Source organism: Lissotriton vulgaris, chromosome 7 (assembly GCF_964263255.1).
Source record: "Lissotriton vulgaris chromosome 7, aLisVul1.2, whole genome shotgun sequence".
NCBI classification, from domain to species: Eukaryota; Metazoa; Chordata; class Amphibia; order Caudata; family Salamandridae; genus Lissotriton; species Lissotriton vulgaris.
Genome location: NC_141695.1, coordinates 1,728,475,884 through 1,728,499,073, shown reverse-complemented (window position 1 = coordinate 1,728,499,073; position 23,190 = coordinate 1,728,475,884). Strand labels below are relative to the sequence as shown.

Genomic DNA, 23,190 nt, shown 5'->3' with positions numbered 1-23,190 from the left:
CACTTTGCCTTAGTACATCCCAATTAAGAGGCACACACAAAGTATATGATCTGGCATCAACCTAACCCTATTCACAACTAATGCTAATGTTACAGACACTCATGGTCATCTTGGAGAAATCTCTGAAGGTAGCTTAATATTGACCCACAAATATTACATTTTAAACCAAGGAGCACACATCAGTCACTGCAGCTCTGAAGATTTTCTAAAGAGACCTAGCAAGTGGTGTGGTCCTCCATGCTGCAAATGGTTGTCATGTCACCTAGAGGATTAGGGCATACAAGGCCAAGGTGACAGAAAATAGGGAGAAGGTGGAAAACAGGCCAATGGAGAATAAAGAGTTGTTAGTGGCAGACATTATGTAGGAACTTACAAGTACAGGGTCAAGTTGTCTAGCAACATCAGTGGCTTTGATTCTCTCTGCACCTCGTTAAAATTTGCACTTGACTATTCCACTCCAACACTTTTATTGTTCGCTCCTTATCCAGTTCCTTCAGTGCCCATGTGTTTTCCTGGCCTGTGACTTACCATTACCTGCATTGTTACCTTTGCATGTTAGTTTTCTTCCCTCCATGAGGCTCTCTTCTTCATGGTGCTGCAACAACTTTCCATCCTTGTTCAGTTCCTGCATGGAGCTCCCTGTATGTTGGGGGAACTAGTTCCAGCTTATCTACTGGCTGCATCAGGTAAATCCATATGTGCGTGCTCTGAGTATATGCTATCCATTTCCATTTGGTATATTTCTTTCACTAACATATGTCCTGTCACCCATAAGTTGATACTCAGTCTGCTATCAATTTGGATTGGGGGCCTTGAGCTGTGTGTCATCCAATCCAGGCATTCTCTCAACCCACCTGCAGGAATGTCTCTCCTTCTCTCACCTAATCCCATTTTCCCCTAAAACTGGGTCCTCTTTACCACCTTTGTTACCCAACAGAGGGGTAGGCAGACTCCTAAGGTGGATAAGAAGGGATTGGCCTCGCCCTCCAAATATCAGAGCTCCATAGTCGTGATAATAGCAACTTCAGAGAAACCTCCTTAGTTGTTTTACAAACGTTTCTCAACATGAATCACAATGTAAGGGGACGCATAATGCAACTTTATAGACTATTTGAAGTTATTTGTCACTATCACCTCATCTAAGTTTCCACAGAGTGTGGTTTAATGGTTAGAGCGGCAGACCCTGATGCAGAGGTCTAGCCCGGGACCAGGGTTCAATTCCCCGCCTCGGCAGATCTTGGTCTCAAAATTCCACGGACCTGATAATTCTCGCCTCGGTGCCTATTCCAATCATGGAGTCCCACTCTGCAACTCTGGGCAATAGCTTGCTTAATCTCCACAATGGCCCCCACAACGCTAAGGATGCCTGGCCTCCACCTTGGGGCTGCCAAGGAGTGGACGCCTCACAGGGAAAGCCAGGATGGGTTCCACAGCGGTATTCGTACAAGCACCTTGAGACCCTTGCGGGTGAGTAGTGCGCTATACAAGTATAAATTTACATTTACAGATCTGCAGGGTCTGGAAAAACTTGCGTCTCCCAGTACTGAAGGGTTGCAAACCACTAATATTCACCTCGCCTTTTAGTAAGTATGGGCTCCAAGTAGATCAACATGAAGGTACTCATTAACTGCAATTACACTGGCCTCAAGCTGGACTTTCCCAGAACCCATGGGATGCACTCATACTGACCACAGATTAAGCACACCCAGTGTTCATAAGGTCCACGCTCATAGAAGACATGATGACCTAACCCAGGCCTCTTGGGCAATACTAAGAGTGACACAGAGCTTAGATGCCCTCCGTTATACAAGCTTAAGGCACCCAGAAACACACACTCAGAGAAAGGGAAGGCTCATCTTAATTTTTTGCAATCTTACCGCTGCATACTGAAAGAGCATGCTCACAAGGAAGTTGGCTGTCCAGTTGCAACATCCAGAAACAGCCATTGCAGCTGGCCGTGGACCTTGGCTGAAGAGTTCTGCCACAATGAACCAGGGGATCGCGCCAGGTCCAACCTCAAAGAAGGCCACAAAGCCAAATACTGCCACAATGCAGACATAACTCATCTGGAAGATGGTCTCCTATTGAAAGAATTGAGAACAACAACAGGGCATTTGAATAATTCAACGTGGAGGGAAGCAGGATACAGTTTATGAACAACAGGCGACCACACAGGCACACCTCCTGATGACCACTAAAGCCCACTGTATCACATCAATCTCAAGTGAATGATGACCTATCCCCAGGTGACCCACCACTAACTACCTTTGTACAGCCATAGCCCTGTATATGTTTCCCTTGAACCCTATGTGTATCAACACTAACATAATTGATTCTATGGTCAGGTCTTTATACTCTAAACTCAGATCTTGTCCATTAATTATTGCATATGATGCTGTGCAGCTAATGTTATCTGCTTCCTCGGGTCATTCATGCATATCGCTTTCCCCAGCCTTGCCTTCCACTGTATGTGCGTCGAGTAGGTCGTGGAGGTGGGTTAAGGAGGACTCACTTTGAGTTTGAGTGTGATGGTCATCAGGAGGGCACAGAAGAACATCCCACCAAGTCCTGTCAAGTGAAGGGCACGGCGTCCTGCTCGCTCCATGAGAAATACCTGCAATGTGAAAAGATAGTCAGAAAGAAGACAAAAAGGTGAACATCATGAATCACTAGTCTAATGCAAGTTGGTTACATGTCTTGGTATGGCAGACAAGTTTGAAGTTTGACAAAATAATTTGTGAACTCATGGATCTCTTCTTCTTTTATCATGTCCATATGCAAGCTCTTCTGCTTCATTGGCCAATGGAATAGCTAATGAATGATTTTGAAATGTGCCTTACCGTTACAACAGTGAAAGCGACATTGACAATTCCAGTACCAATAGTTGCGTACACTGGGTAGGCAACACCAGCTTCTTTGAAGATCATAGTGGAATAGTAGAAAACCTTGGGGAAGAGAAAGAAGATGTGCTGGTTTCTCCAAAAAAGGAAACCTAAATCTACATCTTGTGTCAATGGATAGATTTTTAGAGTTTGAAACATGCCCATCATGCACACCACTAGTTTAATTTCAAGGGAGAAACTGTGACAACATCACAGGAAGTGCATCATCATATCCTGGTTAATAGCAACATTAGCCATTCAGTCTCCATTTGTCTACAAAACATTATCACTGCCTGAATTATAAGCATGAACTGACACAAGGCAATCTTACACATGCAGGGGTTAAAACCCATAGACCGTCAACTATGAATTTCCCATCCAGTACAAGTGCACAGTATGTTGTTTTCCCAAAAGCTCACTCTGCTTCTGTAGCATTCTCTACTATTTACCATGCTATTGGGATAATTAGAATTGGGTTTTGCTGGTGGTCCTCCGTCTTGTAATAGGGAAGAAGCTTTAGGGTTCTTCAATACTGTGGATACATTTAGATAAGACTTACAGCATTGATGCCGGACAGCTGCTGAGAAAGCTGCAAAACGATGGCAATAAAGATGGGTTGGCGGTACTTGCTCACACGAAAGAGCTGGATGATCGACACTGACTTCTCCTGTGACATCTTGGCACTCTCTTCCTTCATCTCCCTGATGTCCTGTGATACATCGTCTGTGCTACGAAGCTTTTGCAGTACTGCAGACAAGAGGATAGAATCAAGATTATTTGACATGGAGGTTTTCATATCAAGGAGCATAAACGACTTCCTCCCTGCTGACTCAGTCTTGGGTGTCGCGGTCAACTGTTCATATGCAGTGTGGTATTATAAGAAGTCCTACTGCCCGTAATAATATCCCAATGACTACTAGAATTCCAGGTGCCCTCAATGTTGTTTTAAGAGCAACAGATGCTCCACCATCACCAATACTCACTAAGAATTTCCTGAAGCCAGAACAGTTTAAAAAATCTCCTAACATGTATACAAATATACATCAGACCCAGGCATACTACATAGTCATCTACCCCTATTAGAAGCCCCACAATCCTCAATAGTCTTCCACTCAGTATACAAAGAAATACTATTAATCTCCAAATATGTATCTGAAATTCCACTGCACACCCCCCCCCCCCCAGATGCAATTATCTTCGAAATGTCGTTGGAACGCCCAATAGCCTCAATGTCCAGATAGCTCTCAGAAATTCCACCATACTCAATTATCCACTGTTCGGTCTGAGAAACCCAACCATATTCAAAAATCTCAAAAAAGGTTTAGGTTACTCCACCACACTTAATATTTTTCCAACAAGTCTCCTCAATTCCAACACACTGAATAATGTCCTATCAAGTCTCAGACATACTGCCGCCCTAAAAATTTCCAAGAAGGTCTCCGAAGTCCTCTGCATTCAATAATCACCAAATAAATGTCTGACACACCACCAGCCTCAAAAATCTCACAAGAGGCCACAGAAACCTAGTCACACTCAACTATCCCCAAATAAATAATAGAAGGCACACTATCTTGAAAACTTTGCCAACAGTTTCTGAAGCTCGGCCACTCACAATGTCCAGAAAGCCACCTGAAGCCCTTCCACCCACAAATTTCTGATTAGACATTAGGCACTCCACCACCTTCCATAATCTCTCAGGAACTACAAGAAGAACAACCATCTACTAAGAGGAGACCCAACATCTTCAATATTTACCAATAATTATTAGAAGCCCTAATGCACCTATTAACCTAGAAGCAAGTTAATATAACTACACCTTCTTCAGCAGTACATCATCGTCCTTAATCTCTGTCAATCTATAAAACACTACCACCCACAATATCCTACCATTGACTATGAGGAGCTCCACCTTCCTACATATTTTTCTGAGATTCTAATACTTCCCCACCACATTGAATAATCTCATGATAGTGGTCAGAGGACACATCTCCTTCAACAATCTCCTGACAGCAGCTGTACCTCACCACCTTTAATATATTTACAATAGTCCAGGGACCCAATACCATATAGTACTCTCCTTACAAGTCTCTGAAGCACCTCCCCCCAAAGTAATCTCCCCTCAGTAAAACCATACGATTTTCAATAGTTGTCTGATACAGGGGTCTGAAACACCGACACCTTCAATAATCTCATGACCTCAATCCAGAGCCCTGCCACCCTAAATAATGCCCTAAGCATCGTTCGAGATCCAACATTTTCTTGTGGCTGTGGTTTAGAGTCCTTTCACCTTCAGGCAACACATGATAGGGGTCAGGAATACAGCCAGCTTCAATAATCTTATGATGCAGGTAAGACTCACCATCCGACGGCACATGCTGCCCCATTCTACCTCTCCCGACCTGCTGTACAGAGTGCCACTTATCTCAAAAAACTCCCAACACATTCCAGATTCCCCACCATAATTAATAATATGCCAGGGGTATCAGAAGCTTCAACACCCACAATAATTTCCAGATAGCCACCTTAAGCCCCTCCGCATTTAATAACCTCTTCACTATGTCTTTGAGCTTTACCACCTTTTATAATCTCCCCACAGTGACTTTAGCTTCACCACCGTTAATAATCTTGTCACAGTGGTGTAGAACTCCACCTCCTTTAATAATATGCTGACAGTTGTCCAGAGCTCCACATCCTTCAATGATCTCCTGATCATGGTCCAGAGCTCCTCAACCCTCAAGGACCTCCTGACCATGGTCCAGAGCGCCACATCCTTCAATGATATCCTGATCATGGTTATGTTATGTTATGTTAAATAAACTTATTGAGCGCAACTAACACCATTAGGTTTCTTGGCGCTTTACTGAGGGAGCAGGGAAGAGAAACGTGAGATAGCAGCTAATTGTAAAACTCAGTGAAGAGGAAGGTTTTAAGGGAGGATCTGAACCTGGAGTAAGGAGAAGACAACCTAAGAGGGAGGGGTAGGGAATTCCAAAAGGACGGGGCTAAAAATGAAAACCTAAGGCCGCCATGTTTCTTCCTCTTGAATCTGGGAACTGATAACAAGGCCATCTGAGATGACCGAAGGGTACGAGGAGGAACATACGGGTGAAGAAGGGAAGAAATAAAAAGGGGGCTGTGACCTGCAAGAGATTTTGAGATAATGCAGCCAAGCTTGAATTTGCAGCGGGCAGATACCGGAAGCCAATGGAGACTTTTTAAAAGGGGGCGAACATGTTGATCTCTAGGGTGGTGATAAATCAGGCGGGCGGCCTGATTTTGGATCAGCTGAAGTCTCCTAAGTTGAAAAGCAGGAATGCCTACATATAGTGCATTTGCGTAGTCAAGCCTAGACATGACTAACGCAAGCAGGGCCAAAATGAGGGCCTCGGTAGTGAGTAGGCGAGAGATTTTACGTATTTTCCTGAGTTGGAAGTGGCTTGAGGATACTACAGCGCTTATCTGGGGCGTCATAGAGAGGTCACTGCTAATGACGACTCCCAGACTTTTGGCTGAATTAACAGGGCAGGGAGGACTGCCTAGGCTTGCAGGCCAGAAAGAGGGGTGCCAGGGATTGGAGGGTCCCCCGACAAGAACCAGCTCGGTCTTGTCGGGGTTGAGCTTCAGGTGGTTTGAGCTCATCCAATTACTGATGAAGCAGAGCGTGTTTTGGAAAGTGGTGATAGATTCATCAGAGGAGTCGATAGTAAAAACCAGTTGGATGTCATCCGCGTAATTGAACGCGGTGACATTAAACCTACGGAGGGAACGTATTAACGGGGCCAGATACAAATTAAAAAGGAGGGGGGATAAGGAAGAGCCCTGTGGGACACCGCAGGTCAGCTCGACCTGAGTAGCGGAGAACTGGGACAGCCTGACTGCTTGATGGCGTTGAGTCAAGAAAGACCGAACCCAGTCCAGGGCGGCGCCCTGGATGCCAGCCTCTCTGACACGGTCGACCAAGATATCATGGTCGACCGTGTCAAAGGCGGCCGACAGGTCCAGGAGGACCAGGGCCTGACAGGTGTTAGCGTCGGCCCCCCTGCGCAATTCCTCCATCACAGAAAGGATAACTGCTTCTGTGGAGTGAGCAGGTCTAAACCCAGCCTGCTGGGGGTCCAAGACACACGAGTCTTCCACAAAGGTGCTGAGAATTTGAGTGACATGCGACTCCAAAAATTTACTGAGGAAAGGGAGGAGGGAAATTGGGCGATAGTTGCTCATGATGGAAGGGTCTGCCGAAGGTTTTTTCAAAATGGCAACCACCTCGGCCTGTTTGAAGGATCCAGGAACCTCCCCAGTAGTCAGAGAGTTGTTTAAGAGGGCTAGGGGGGGTTCAGGACAGGACAGGTCCAGAGCTCCTCAACCCTCAAGGACCTCCTGACCATGGTCCAGAGCTCCACAACCTTCAATGATCTCCTGACCGTGGTCCAGAGCTCCTCAACCTTCAATGATCTCCTGACCATGGTCCAGAGCTCCACAACCTTCAATGATCTCCGGACCGTGGTCCAGAGCTCCTCAACCTTCAATGATCTCCTGATCGTGGTCCAGAGCTCCTCCACCTTCAATGATCTCCTGACTGTGGTCCAGAGCTCCTCCACCTTCAATGATCTGCTGCCCATGGTCCAGAGCTCCACAATGTTCAATGATCTCCTTACCATGGTCCAGAGCTCCTCAATCTTCAATGATCTCCCGATCGTTGTCCAGAGCTCCTCTACTTTCAATGATCTCCTTGCCATGGTCCAGCGCTCCTAAACTTTCAATGATCTTCCGACCATGGTCCAGAGCTCCTCAACCTTCAAGGATCTCCTGACCATGGTCCAGAGCTCCTCAACCTTCAATGATCTCCTGACCATGGTCCAGAGCTCCTCAACTTTCAATGATCTCCTGACCATGGTCCAGAGCTCCTCAACCTTCAATGATCTTCTGATGGTGGTCCATAGCTCTTCAACCTTCAATGACCTTCTGATGGTGGTCTAGAGCTCCACCACTTTCAATGATCTCCAGACCATGGTCCAGAGCTCCTCAACCTTCAAGGATCTCCTGACCATGGTCCAGAGCTCCTCCACCTTCAATGATCTCTGGACCATGGTCCAGAGCTCCTCCACCTCCAATGATCTCCAGTCCATGGTCCAGATCTCCTCCACTTTCAACCTTCAATGATCTCCTGACCATGGTCCAGAGCTCCACAACCTTCAATGATCTCCGGACCGTGGTCCAGAGCTCCTCAACCTTCAATGATCTCCTGATCGTGGTCCAGAGCTCCTAAACCTACAATGATCTCCTGACTGTGGTCCCAAGCTCCTCCACCTTCAATGATCTTCTGACCATGGTCCAGAGCTCCTCCACCTTCAATTATCTGCTGCCCATGGTCCAGAGCTCCACAACGTTCAATGATCTCCTGACCGTGGTCCAGAGCTCCTTAACCTTCCATGATCTCCCAATTGTGGTCCAGAGCTCCTCCACCATCAATGATTTCCTGACCATGGTCCAGAGCTCCTCAACCTTCAATTATCTCCTGACTGTGGTCCAGAGCTCCTCAACCTCCAATGATCTCCTGACCGTGGTCCAGAGCTCCACAATGTTCAATGATCTCCTGACCGTGGTCCAGAGCTCCTCAACCTTCAATGATCTCCCGATCGTGGTCCAGAGCTCCTCCACCTTCAATGATCTCCCGATCGTGGTCCAGAGCTCCTCTACCTTCAATGATCTCCTGACCATGGTCCAGAGCTCCTCAACTTTCAATGATCTCCCGACCGTGGTCCAGAGATCCTCAACCTTCAATGATCTCCTGACCATGGTCCAGAGCTCCTCAACTTTCAATGATCTCCTGACCATGGTCCAGAGCTCCTCAACCTTCAATGATCTTCTGACCGTGGTCCAGAGCCTCAACCTTCAATGATCCCTGGACCATGGTCCAGAGCTCCTCAACCTTCAATCATCTTCTGACGGTGGTCAGGACGTAAACCACCTGGAATATTTTCCTGACAGCAGTCCAGTGCCCCAGCACTTACAACGATCTCATGATACTAGTCTGTAGCTGTCCCAAACCCTGCCACTCAGTATAGTCTTCCACCACCCATCTGATGCCACACACTTATTAATCTCTTGGCACTTGTCAGACGTAGCGGAGTCTATATGTTGCACAGTTGTGTCAAGCTACAGAGGTCCTATTTTGTTTGGCCATTATTTCAAAGTTTCCCCATTTCGATGAAACTGCCCTGCCATGGCAAGGAGCAGTTTGTCCTTATGGTCTTCGGCTGTGTGCTCCATTCTACCTGCCACATCTTTTAATGACGGGCAATGCTCATAGAAAGAGCGTAAAAAACCTCACGTACTGGCCTGTGCACGCTCCTCCTCCTTCTTGATGATGAGCAGGAACCGAGGGCTCTCCGGGCAGAAGGGCAGCAGAGCGATCTGTATGAAGGCCAGAAAGACAGTGAGGGCCACAAGAACGGGCCAGAGGCGCTCAGAGCCCATGATGACATCCAGACCGAAGACCTGTGGAGAGGACGGGAGAAGAGAAGAAAAGGGAAGGGAAGGGAAGGGAAGGGAAGGGAGAGGAGAGGAGAGGAGAGGAGAGGAGAGGAGAGAAGAGAAGAGAAGAGAAGAGAAGAGAAGAGAGGAGAGGAGAGGAGAGGAGAGGAGAGGAGAGGAGAGGAGAGGAGAGGAGAGGAGAGGAGAGGAGAGGAAAGGAGAGGAGGGAAGGGAAGGGGAGGGTTGAGGAGAAGAGAAGAGAAGAGAAGAGAAGAGAAGAGAAGAGAAGAGAAGAGAAGAAAAGAAAAGAAAAGAAAAGAAAAGAAAAGAAAAGAAAAGAAAAGAAAAGAAAAGGGAAGGGGAGGGTTGAGGAGAAGAGAAGAGAAGAGAAGAGAAGAGAAGAGAAGAGAAGAGAAGAGAAGAGAAGAGAAGAGAAGAGAAGAGAAGAGAAGAGAAGGGAAGGGAAGGGAAGGGAAGGGAAGGGAGAGGAGAGGGACGAGGAGTGGGAAGGGAAGGGAAGGGGAGAGGAGGGGAAGGGAGGAGAATGGATGGGAAAGGAAGGGGATACGTTAAACGAAGGAGTGAGGAATGGGCAAAAGAAACAGGGAGGAAGTTAGGGCAAAGGCCAAGAGAAGGAGAGAGGGAGGGAGGATGGAAGTGAGGGAGAGAGAAGGAAGGACGATAAACCAGAGAAAAAGAGGAGAGAGAGAGGAAGAGAGCGAGAGAAAGAGAGAGAGAGTAAGGTAAATATACTGTTATCATTGGCTGGGTTTTGATAATCCAAACGCTTTCATATTTGGCACGAGCCGCGCTCTCAGTTTGCACATTATCGCCCTTGAAAGAGCGAATGGCTGGTTCAACATCACGGAGACTGGTACCCCGTCTCCCGGTTACAGGCTTATCTCTGCAGCAGGTGTACTTACCCACTGACCTCTTCCCTGCACACGCCTGGGTCTCGTGCTCCATCTCAGATCGGTGTGTTTCCCATACAAGTCTACAGAAATGTTTTCCATACCTAGATGATTTCTTCACGCTCCACCCCTTGGCGCGTCATGCCTCCGCAGAGGTCGATACAATCTTTTATTCGATTTGATTTTAAAATGTAAATAGCGCACATATGCCCGAGGGCGTCTAGGCGCTGTGCGTGCGTAAAGGTTTGCCGGAAATAACAGAAACGAGGGGACTATAGTTGTGAAACATTTTGAACTGGTCGAGAGTCTTTACAAATAACCCATGACTGATGTAAAGTTAACCTTTTTTATTAACACTAGTGAACTCTCTTATTTACATACCAAGGTTACCTAAAGAGAAACGTGTAAGCTTTTTCCTTTTAAAACCTGCATATATTTTATGTATGTACTGTAATTAATTGTATAATGCTGTACAATAAATTATTACCATATCCTGGTAAATGGCAGTCCCCCATCTCTTTTTTCCTAAAACTGGCAAGGTCCCTGGCATCTCAGCCCTTAGGAACACATTCTGGGCTCCAAACTCATTCAATAAACCCATGTGAAGATGCCATCCTTCAGCCTACACCACAGGGCAACACTACCATGGGCTCTTCTACAGTCAGTGTCAGCCAGCATCCCTCATACTACTGCTGCAGGATGTGCAGTCTTCTCCTTACATTCTCAAGTGCAGTCTCCAGAGACATGGGGCCCGATTCACAGAACTAACTTAAGACAAACTCCTAAACTTACTACCATTTTGGTATTCACAGAAGGCACAGAAGGCACTTACTCATTTTGGTATTCACAGAAGGCACTTACTCATTTTGGTATTCACAGAAGGCACAGAAGGCACTTACTCATTTTGGTATTCACAGAAGGCACTTACTCATTTTGGTATTCACAGAAGGCACAGAAGGCACTTACTCATTTTGGTATTCACAGAAGGCACTTACTCATTTTGGTATTCACAGAAGGCACAGAAGGCACTTACTCATTTTGGTATTCACAGAAGGCACTTACTCATTTTGGTATTCACAGAAGGCACAGAAGGCACTTACTCATTTTGGTATTCACAGAAGGCACAGAAGGCACTTACTCATTTTGGTATTCACAGAAGGCACTTACTCATTTTGGTATTCACAGAAGACACTTACTCATTTCGGTATTCACAGAAGTTAGGAACCCTAACTTTAAGACTCCTAAATGCCTTCTGTGAATAACGAAATTCTTAAAATTGGGATTTTTCTAACTTTAATATTACGAAAATGAGAAAAATCCCAATTTTAAGACTTTTGATATTTACAGAACGCATTTAGGAGTCCTAAAGTTATGACTCCTAACTTCTGTGAATACCGAAATGAGTAAGTGCCTTCTGTGAATACCAAAATGGTAGTAAGTTTAGGATTTTGTCTTAAGGTAGTTCTGTGAATCGGGCCCTTAGTGCCTGGTAAGCACAATGCACAGATTGTGTGCCTTTTGTAGCTGTGTAAATGAGAGGGAACATTTGTTTTGGACATGTGCAAGAAGGTGGGTAACCTTCACACAGCAGTCTTTACCCCAGATGACCTTTACCCTGCAGTCTTTACCACACAGGGAAGTACCACACAGGGAAGTCATGCTGGTAGGTTTGTACCCTTACCTCAGCATTCTTTACCTTAAAATAGCAGTATGGGTGGTTTTAGGGTTCATGGATGGGCAGAGGTAAAGGAGGAAAGGGTTTCTTAGGGTTCAGGGGTGGGCAGAGGTAAAGGAGGAAAGGGTTTCTTAGGGTTCATGGATGGGCAGAGGTAAAGGAGGAAAGGGTTTCTTAGGGTTCAGGGGTGGGCAGAGGTAAAGGAGGAAAGGGTTTCTTAGGGTTCAGGGGTGGGCAGAGGTAAAGGAGGAAAGGGTTTCTTAGGGTTCAGGGGTGGTAGATGGTTCCGTACTCATCATACCACCGGAGTCCAGCTATCCTGGCTGATGAGGGGTTATACCCCAAAACCTGTCCCAGGATACTTGTTTCCGGTCCAGCGAGGACCTGGCCAGGCAGTTCGGGCTGGACTCTTCCCATGGGGAACAGGGTCAAGACTGATTTGCATATGGCTGGGTTTGAACTGGAATGGCATGGTGAGCAAGAGAATGATGGATTTAGGCCCAGACCTCTGTACTGGGGTGAATGTTTGACATTGTTCAGGATTTCGTTCCTCATTTGTTCTTTTTGGTTATAATCAAGCGTAATGTCTGAGTAGAATCCTCAAAGGGTGAGGAAGCGCCGTGAAGCAGGGTAGTTGCAAAAGCTGGCTGATAAGAGCATCAGAGACAAAAGCAGCTGGAATAATATAACAAGAGATGAGAGACCACCCAGTCCACCATATATTTGACATATCTGGGTTTTATGAGTCCCCGTTTCCTGTAACCCATGGAGAGGACCCTCAGGCACTAACTTTGCCCAGGAGGAATTGTGCCTGAGACATTATTAGATGAAGGGAAGGGTGACCCCCAGAATACCAGCATTGATTGACTTTGTCAATGCAGGAGTGGCCAAATGTCTCGCCGGACCTATTTGGATGGACAGTGGTGTATGTAGGGGCCTGCAAGTGACACTGACTATTGCTAAATTCTGAATACAATTTAATTTAATTGCTGGTCTTGGAATCACAGAACTATCAAGGAGATGTTGCAATGAAGCACAGCCTCAATGCAAATATGCAACAGGAATGTGTATATTGAAGGCCCTTGGGGATCCTACTGCTACTGCAACAAAGGCACGCGGCCTGCAGTGATTCTCAGATCCAGAGGGGCCTGTGGGAACCAAAGGTATCACTAATTTAGCTTCTGACTTCTCATCCTGGAGTTCCCTTAAACATGCACCCAGAAACCCCATCCAAGCACACCACCCCCTGCCCCACTAACCATTGCTGAGACCTCTACTTCCAACCAAGGCTCCATTTTGCCCACTGATGCAAATAATCTGCCTTACATTTATTTCTCCTACTTTGCTATAAAAAACTTCCCTCTTCCATAAACACCAAGCCTGCTCTCTCACCTGCGCAATCAAGATGCCCACCACGATGCCCAGCTGGTGGAGAGTCCCTAGGGCACCACGAAGGCTGGTGGGTGCAATCTCTCCAATGTACATGGGTACAAAGCCTGTGCTGAGTCCGCTGTAAACACCAACGATGAAGCGCCCAACGATGAACATTTCATAGGCGCGGGCCAGTTTGGAGAAGCCCATCAGTGCCCCACCAACAATGGGCAAGATGTTGGCCAAGAGCATCGAGTTCCTCCTGCCAGGGGAGAATAAAGAGAAAGTATGAACACTAGTACCATGGGAGAGAGCTTGAAGAACATATACATCAGCACAACTCAACCATCAGTCACTCACCTGCCAAGGCGGTTGACAAATAGCCCCACAGAGAAGGATCCTACCATTCCACCAATTGAAAAGATAGAAACCGAGACCGACCAGAGAGAGGTCAGGAAGTTGGCGTCTATCCATTTGTGGTACCGGGCCATGTACGTCTCATTGTAAAATGTCTCAATGATCTGAAGAGAGGGAACAATGCACAGGAGTTAGGAGCACCATGTCCCAGAAACAAGATGCTGTGGAGTTCCAGTGGTGTGTCTGGGTCTTAGTACTGAATGAGTAGCTGTGTGCTCCAGGTCAGAACTATGATGGAAGACGTGGGCTGAAAGAGGATTCTAGGGATAGGGTCCAGACAATTGATTACAATAAGGGTGCACGATGAACACCTGAGTGAATGTCCTAGTACTGAAACAGTGGGAGAGGATGCAGAACAGGAAAGGTGAACTTTCTTAGAAAATCAAAATGTCCAGACTTGTGTCAAAATTATGGGTTTCATCGGTGAGGTGCACTTTCTGTCCGTCTGGTTTAGCAAGCATGGGGGTAAACAACCTTTACAACAAAACTTTTACAACGCACTACCATTACGATGCAACTTTTACAACGCAAACCATTACAACGCATTGCGCTGGGGTCGCTCTAGGATAGGGAATAGGTTTAATGTACTATCCAACACCTTCTCTACTATCCACGGGGACTGGAGTTGGAAAAGTAAATTAAACTATTCACTATCCAGCGCCCCAAAGCACTATGCGTTGTAAAGGCATGCGTTGTAAAAACCGCATTGTAAAGGCATGCGTTGTAAAAGCATGCGTTGTAACGTCATACATCCAAGCATGGGACCCACTTTCTGGCCATACCAGTACAGCTCAATGAGAAAAACAAAATGTGTTGGTTTGAATGAACCTTACCCATTGCTAGTTGTTCTAGAAACCTTCCATTCCATCTCTTTTGTTCACAGTACTTTATAGGTATGGATCAACCATATGACAATCAGTCTTGGTTCCACCCAAAAGAAACAGTCCTGTCTCCACTGTACGGCTGTATCCTCTCTGATGGGAAGACAGCTAACTCCACATACATTCCAGATTTCACGGGTCTCAAGGGTAAGGTGCCGCAGGCCTCTTGCTGCACACTATGGGTAATATACACCAGCTTTTATTCTGAAATCTAGATATGTCCCTTAGGATAAGTCAAAGGAAAAAGGAAGATGGTACTCTCCATGTGGGTTCTTGTACTGGAAAGGCTAGGGAGCTGCAGGTCAGAAGAGTGATTGTGAGAAATGGGGTTGTTGGTTGAGGTGGTGTGAACCCTTCTCAAGCAACAACCACAATCTTTGTCATTAAATTAACCTGTGCTTAACTCTGTGTGCTTTGCACAAAAGCTGTCAGGCTTAACTTAGAGGCAATGTGTAAAGTATTTATGCAGCACTCGAACAGTAAAAAAATTGATAACACCATACAAGATAAATCCCACATCAATTTAGAAAAACAGTGTAAAATGTAATCAATTCTTTGACACCCAAATGTCAAAAATCCAATCAGTAAAACCAGAGAAATGATTTTTCAAAGTTTTAAGTGACATCTACTGCCTAAAAGATCAAGCCTCAAATGCGGACATCTATCCGTTTGAGACCAGGGCACAGTCAAACATTATGGCCAACTATGATGGAGCACAGCCTGAAAGACATTCTTTATTTTCATGCCAGGCAGCCAGGAGCTAGACATCTGCTAAATGTGCAGGTGCCTGGCTGCCAGGGGCAGCTCCTTCACTAGGGCGGAGGAGCGTTGCAACACTGCTTTCTCGCAGTGCGAGAAGCAGAAACATAAAATGGTAATAACTTTCAGTTATTACCATTTAATGTTTGTGCTGCAGGTGTGTGGGTGGGGCTGGTCTGCGAGCAGGGGGGAGAGGTGTGCTTACTCCTGCCTGAGGTCGCATCAACCGTTTGGTCAGCCCTCTGGGGCCGCCCAAACCAGTCATGCTTACTCTGCCCTCTGCCCTTCTCCATGCAAGCAGCCTACATGTAGAACATGGCCTCCCCATAAGCGCCTGGCTGGGCGCCGTCCCGACCAATCACAACGCTGCTTGCTGTGTTGTGATTGGCTTAAAGGAGGAGGGAGCCTGGCTGCCTGCTTCCTGCCGTAGGCAGGAGAGCAGGAGCAGAGAATACGCTGGGCCCGGCAGGTGGATAGCTAAGTTTAAATTATATATATTTTTTCATTTTTAAATAAAAAACCCCAGCGCAACCTCCCCAAGAGCCCCCTCCCGACGTGACTCCCTGCACCCGCCCCTCACCCACAAGCTATGCTTGCCGCGACTGCTGGCTGCCTGAGCTGACCATTGCCAGGCAATTTGGCAGTTGACTTAGTTTCTGACACTGTATGATGATTGGCTGAACACACAGAGAGGACCAGAGAGGGAGCAGTCAGAGATTAGCGTAATGGAGGCTTGAAAATCCACTCTCCTGATTGAAGGAGTAAATGTACGAATAGAGGACAAGTTTGTGGTGAAAGTAGTTGGCGGGAAGGATTGCACCTACCAGAACGACTTCATTTTGAATTGAACAGAGTAACTGAAAGGTTAGTTTTGATATAGGATTGAGTCATGGCCCGCAGAGGGGGAAGGAGTGCTTGCCAAGAATTGAGCGGGGCAGGTCTCGCTTCATTAATAGAATATGATGGAAGGCTTTTGGAATATTTTTATGCCTCTTACTTTTTCTAAACAAGGGTGGTGACAGTAATGAAGAGTGATTGGGATAAAGTGCATTGAGGGACACCCTCATCATTAGACTGACAGTTATACCATTTTCCCGTTTCGGCCAGATCACACATGCAATTGAAAGGACAGACGGATGCTGCCAAGAGGGGTATCCTGTTAGAAGCTAACTGCGAATAATAATGTGTTAAGGTACTTTTTTAAATACATGGTCATAATAAGTTTTGGTTGAGGTTGGTCACATGGAGACTCTTTAAATTTGGGTAGTTTTGGGTGGATGTGGTGTAAAAAAGAAACCAAATACAAAAATAAATGAAGGAAGAGGAAGGATTTTAAGGGTGCGGTAACGCAGGAATGACACTGCAACAATGATTTTGAACCTAAAGATGAGTATAGGTGTTAAGGTTCAGGATGTGCGCTGGTTTCACACTTCAAAGCACTCTCACAAGGCTACTATTTATATGTTGTGGAGAAAGGAGATTGGATATAGGCAGGGACTATTGTTTAGCTTTTTATGTGTTAGCGTTTACTATGTATTGTACATTGTATGATAGATGGTTTTACTGACAAATGTATAAAAATAAAAAAAAGGGGATCACTCATGTATGTATTGCTTCTTTAATAACAGCCCTGATGATGTCCCTAATGGATGAAACATGTTGTCTGACATTGATAATTATGGTGTGATCTGGAGTTATGAAGAGAACATTGCGAAATAAAATTCATTAATTGGTTACATATAAAATTGCCTATGGACTTTTTGTGAATTGAGCTACATAAAGATTGATTAACTTGGGAATTTTGATGAATGAAAGCGCTCATTTTGGATCAAGGTTTTATTGAAGATGTTAAAGCCCTGTGAGTGTGACCTTTGCAGCCTGGAAAGGTGCCTTAAGGCCATCCCCCTCGTGACAATCATAGCCTTGGATCTAGGCACTTCAGTTTTAAGCCATGAAGTGGCCGGAGTAAGTTTCTAAGACTGAGGTCTCATCACAGAGTAGGGTGTAGTCAGCAGTCTCACTTACCCAATCATACTCTGTGACGAGGGTAGGTGCTGCCGCCTCCTCTAATTGGCTTACCTTAGAGGTAGCAATCCCAACCCTTCTGAAACCACCCGGGCTTCCCTCCCTGAGACTCTGTAAACTGTGTTATGTTTTTTAATGTTTGGTGCATACATGCATGCATGTATATGTATAGGTGTATTTGAGAGTTCATGCTGTGAATGGGTGTGTGCGCGTGCTTGTGAAAGATGGCTATATGTGTGCACCCTTGTGAATTCATGGGAGTGAGTGAGCGTGCATGTAGTTGGGCGAGTGTATTTGTGTGCGTGTGTCGAGCCCACCCGCCAACCCTCCTGCTTGAATACCCAGCCACCACTGGCAGCGGCAGAGCTCAATCTAGTTCAGTAAGAGGGCAGTCTCCCGACAAGACTGCTACAGAAGCAAGCCTAAGAGTAAGCACATGCGCCATTTGTTAATTCATTAATTACAGACAACGGACATTAGGTTTGATTTTCGGACTTCCATGTAAAAAACAGATGGATGGTCACCCTAGGAAGAGGAGAGGGGGCTGCAGCTCAAGACTGTTGTAATAACAGAAGTCTGCAGACAAGGACTCAGGTGCGTTGGTGGAACTGTGTATCAGTCTTAGTGCTGGAATAGCAGTGTTGTTGCAGGAGAGGACTGGGATGCTTTGTTTTGCAGGGCTGTGTTTGGCTCTAAGTGCTAACATATGCAAAAAGACCACAAAACTGGTCCCAGGATGCTTGTTTCCAGTATAGGGAGGACCTGGCCTGGCATTTCGGGCTGGACTGTTCCCATGAGGAGCGGGGTCATGACTGATTTGCTTATGGCGGAGTCCAAACTGGGGTTGTTTGGTAAGCAATAAAACAATGGATTAAACTCAGATCTGTGATTTGAGGAGAATGTTTGATTTGTTCAGCATTCCGACCATCATCTGTTCTTTTTACACTAAGTGCTGACATAACAGAGAGTGCTGCAGGATAGGCCTGAAGTTGTGCTTGCCAATTAAGATCTGCCTATAAGTGTCAGTGTTGGAATGGCTCACCCTCGGACCCAAACCCCACCACATTTTCAACTAAGCTGGCACTGCGATCGCCCCTGAACTTTGCTGCCCTATAAACTGCTCCATCAAATCCGCCACCTTCCCTGAAGACTGGAAACATACAGAGATCAACCCCCTGCTGAAGATTCCTCTGTCGCCCGACGGACCACAAGAACTACAAACACATCTCTCTGCTCACCCTCTCAGTCAAAGTCATCGAGAAGGCCATCAACACACAATTCACAGAATTCTTCAAAACAAACCAGACCCGGGACCAATGTTCCCTCAAATTTTTTCCTCTGTGTGCAGCAGTGGAGGGTCTCTGTGCGCTGCAACCATGGCTATGTGCACCAGGAACCAAACAGCGCGTGTCTGCGGCGCCACATGGCGCTCAAAACGTTTACTTAAAAAGTGAAAAGATGGTGCATTTTCACACATACAGCGCCACAATAAGTGTCTTAAGGGCAGTTTGCAAATGTATTGTATTGAGTGTATTTTCATTGCTGTGTCTGTGACTGCTGCCCATTCTGCCTTCTGTTCTTAGCTGCCCCTATATTTCTGTATTCTGTATTTTGCCTCTGTGCCTTTAGTTTTTTGTGCCATTCTGCCCTCTGTTACACTCGATTTTGTGCCCTTCTGCCCTCTGTCCCACTCGTTTTTGTGCTGTTCGACCTCTGTCCCACTCATTTTTGTGCTCTCTGCCCTCTGTCCCACTCGTTTTTGTGCCCCTCTGCCCTCTGTTCCACTCGTTTTTGTGCCCGTCTGCCCTCTGTCCCACTCATTTTTGTGCCTTTCTGCCCTCTGTTCCACTCGTTTTTGTGCTCTTCTGCCATCTGTCCCACTCGTTTTTGTGTCCTTCTGCCTTCTGTCCCACTCGTTTTTGTGCCCTTCTGCAATCTGTCCCACTTGTTTTTGTGCCCTTCTGCCCTCTGTCCCACTCGTTTTTGTGCCCTTCTGCCCTCTGTCCCACTCGTTTTTGTGCCCTTCTGCCCTCTGTTCCACTCGTTTTTGTGCCCCTTTTGCCTTCTGTTCCGCTCGTTTCCCCAGCCGCTGTGCCCCCTGCGGCCCACCTTCCTGACTGCCCACTGTGGCCTTTTGTTTAAGTATTGCTGTTAATCGGAGCCCCTTTACGGGCTCGATTAACAGCAATACTTAAACAAAAGGCCACAGTCTGCCCCGCGCTTTACTATCAAAAGCGTAGAGACAGTTTCCAAACAAAGTGTGTGCTAAAGTACGGCGCTGTGTTTGGAAATTAACTACGCTTTTGTTAGTAAAGCGCGGGCAGACTGTGGTCTTTTGTTTAAGTATTGCTGTTTATTAGAGCCCGTGAAGGGGCTCCGATTAACAGCAATACTTAAACAAAAGGCCACAGTCTGCCCCTCGCTCCCACAAGCCCCACCATCTCTCCCACCTCTTTACCTGCACTCCTCACGTGCCTCATGTTAGCGCCGCTCGCTTCTTTTAAGCAGCTGGCGGCGCGACTCTCTGGCGCAATGTCCTGTGTGCACGCTCCACGCGAAGTGGTGTGCGCTGGCGTGAGGAGGTGCGCGCGGCGCGCCCTAGAGGGAACAGTGCCGGGGACCCCTCCCAATCTGACTTCAGGAGCAACCACATTCCAAAGACTGCACTCCTTGCCTCAAATGACGACATCCGCGCCCTCCTTGACTGAGGTGAAACTGCAACCCTCATTCTCCTGGACCTCTCTGCCACCTTCAACACTATCTCCCAACACCCCCTCAGGACTTCACGACGCCGGCATCCGCGGCAAAGCTTTAGAGTGGATTGGCTCGCACCGTCTCCTCAGAGCCTACAGAGATTAGTTGTGGAGTTCCACAGGGCTCCTCTCTGAGCCCTACCCTCTTCAACATCTACATGGCCACACAGGCAGCCATCATCAGAAAACACAGACTCATCATCGTCTCCTACGCTGACAACACCCAGCTGATTCCCTCCCTCAACGAAGAACCCAGAGCCGCTAAGAGCAACTTCTGTGATGGGATGACTGCAGTAGCGTCCTGGATGAAGGAGAGCTGCCTCAAACTCAACTCCGACAAGACCTAAGTCCTCATCCCGGGCTCCCTTTCCCTGCATGGGATGACTCCTGGTGGCTAGCAGTGCTCGGAACACCCCATACCCACCGACCATGCACACAACCTTGGCATTATCCTTGACTGCTTGCTCTTTATGAACCACCAAATCAATTACAGATCATCCTCCTGTTTCCACATGCTCCGCTTGCTTTGGAAGATTTTCAAATGGATCCCAACCGAATCCAGGAGAGAATGGTCACCCAGGTGCTCGCCAGCAGCAAGCTCGACTACAGCAACACACTCTACACCGGCACCACCCAAAAACTCCAAAAGAAATTGTAGCCCATTCAGAATGCCTCCGCCAGACTTATCCTGGACACCCCCCGCCACAGTCACATCTTCAGTCACCTGAGAGACCTCTGCTGGCTCCCGATCAACAAAATAATCACTTTTAACCTCCTCATGCATGCCTACAAAGCCTTCCACAACACCAGTCCTGAATACCTCAATCACTGCTTCTCCTTCTACACAGCGACCAGACATCTCCGCTCAGCCCATTTGGCCCTGGCCACCATTTCACGAACTTGCAGGACCACGGCTGAAGGAAGATCCTTCTCCTACCTCGCTGCACAGACATGGAACTCCCTGTCTCTGCATCTCAGGCAATCACCTTCACTGCCTCAATTCAGGAAGCACTTCAAGACCAGGCTCTTCAACTGACCCGCAGATCCTCCCCTCTCCTAGCTCCTTGTGACCCTAAGGGGTGATTAGCCACGCTCTACAAGAACCCTGATTGTTTGGTTGTTTGATGGATTCATTGATTGAATGGCTGGGGAGATGCTGCTGCTGGTCAAGACTACTGCTTTTTTGTGTGCATTTTGATGGAGTGGAGGTATTGCCCAAAGGTGCTACAGCACTTTACAATATGCATGGATCAATTACATATGGTATAAAATTACATTAGAGTATAAGAGATGATTATTTAGAGGGCGTTGAATTATATTATCCAAAGACATATGCACATTAAAAAGCCTTAAGCAGTGGAGTATAGTATATGTTGCAGCAGTGTTAAAATTTGCGTTGTTGTGTGCTTCTTTATTCAGGATGGAGTGACATAAAAAAAGAGCAGTGCCGTAGATTTTATGGCAATGGTTATTGCTGGGACTACACCAAAAGTGGGGGACGGGGAGGGGTTAGCTAAAATGTTTTGGCAGGAGAAGGGCTTTCAGATCTGATTTGAATATAAGCTTCAAAGTGGTGGTATGTGGGTTTGAAAGTGAACTGTTCCATATTCTGTTTGTGCTTCCTGAGAAGTATTGTGCCATGAGTCATTAATTTGTAAAGGTTGGAGGTTCTAACAGGTTCTAGCAGAAGAGATTTTGCATTTTCCGATGACCTGGTGTTCCTAGATTGCTTAAGTTTGTCCACCACGTATTGTTGAGTGGATGTGTGTCGAGCCTTATTAGTGATAAAATCCATCTTGTATATAACCCTGGCTTCATAGGACAGGCAGCGGCGAGTAGGAAGCATTGGTGATATGTGGTTATTCCTTTTGGCCTCATAGATGAAGGGTGCTTGATTTAAGAGGAGTGAGATGGGTCTTGAAGAGACCATTCAATTGAGAATTACAGTAGTTGATATTCGAAAGCACTAATGATTGAACAAGAGTTTTCAGGTCTTGCGCTAACATGTAGCAATGAATTCCCCAGATAACACACAACAAAAATTGTGCATTTCTGGCCATGATATTGATTTGCAATTGAAAGTTGATATAAAGTTTGCGCAAGTTTGGAGCAAGGATAGATCCTGGGGGGACCCTTTGATCCATAGCCATTGGTGTTGAGAAACTGCCAGCAATTCGTATCCGCTGTGACCTTTTCATTAGGAATGACTCAAATCATTTAAGGACAACATCATTAATGCTCATTTGATTTTTGAGTATTTCAAGAAGAATAAAGTGGTTTACTATATCAAAGGCTGCAGATAGACCAATAAGGATGAAGAGGCCAAAGTTTGCTGAATCTAGGACTTGAAGTGCATCATTGACCACCTGAAGCAGTCTAGTTTCAGTGCTACCGCCTTTATTGAAATTAGATTTGTATTCATTGTTGTTGAGTGAGTTGATCCGCTACACGTCTTTTGGTGACTTTTGCAATGAAATGGAGATTGGTGACGGGGAAAAAATTGTTGAGGTCATTCACATCTGCAGATTTTTTTTTAAGTAGTGCGGTAACTTGTCTAGTCTTGAGGCAATCCTGAAATTTTCCCTGGCTGAGTGAGAGATTTACCAATTTAATTCAGTATCTGAGCAGGCATGTGTAAATGTGTTTGGCAACGTTAACTGGCATAGGGTTCACAAGGTGGTTTGAAGGTTTTGTATTCGGGATACTCTTATGTAAGTCTTACTCCCGAATTGTGCTAAATAGATGCAAAGTGTTCTTGGATCAGAACATAGTGGTCTGGTCAGTATGGTTCTCTCGACACAAAGTGACTTTATTCTGGAATCGAAGACCTGTGCAAATTCTTCTGCTTTCGTGGATGAGTCATCAAATTCAATAGGCGTGGGCATGGAGGGGCTGTAAGTGGTGTTCACAGATCACCACTGGCTGAGTCAAGGAAAGATCTAAAGTTTTTTTGATTTCTTTTTGTTTTGTATAGTGAGCATGCATTTCAGAGACAAGTGAAGTTAGTGGTGGAGGGTTGGTTGTCTCAATTTTTATGAATTG

At 46.2% G+C, this 23,190-nt stretch overlaps 1 protein-coding gene across 2 annotated transcripts in view; it reads right to left on the bottom strand.

The window, feature by feature from the left end:
- Positions 1–23,190, bottom strand: part of LOC147706471 (solute carrier family 2, facilitated glucose transporter member 3-like) — a 39,322-nt gene that overhangs the window by 881 nt on the left and 15,251 nt on the right. The window contains exons 3-9 of one of the 2 annotated variants that reach the window (XM_086932980.1): positions 13,674–13,834; positions 13,335–13,575; positions 9,218–9,380; positions 3,442–3,629; positions 2,841–2,945; positions 2,513–2,614; positions 1,878–2,081 (exon numbers count right to left, since the gene is read on the bottom strand). In XM_086932980.1, the coding sequence (XP_086789106.1) occupies positions 1,878–2,081; positions 2,513–2,614; positions 2,841–2,945; positions 3,442–3,629; positions 9,218–9,380; positions 13,335–13,575; positions 13,674–13,834 (1,164 nt within the window). The remainder of the gene's footprint in view (positions 1–1,877; positions 2,082–2,512; positions 2,615–2,840; positions 2,946–3,441; positions 3,630–9,217; positions 9,381–13,334; positions 13,576–13,673; positions 13,835–23,190) is intronic. The other variant, XM_086932981.1, reaches the window with a different exon arrangement.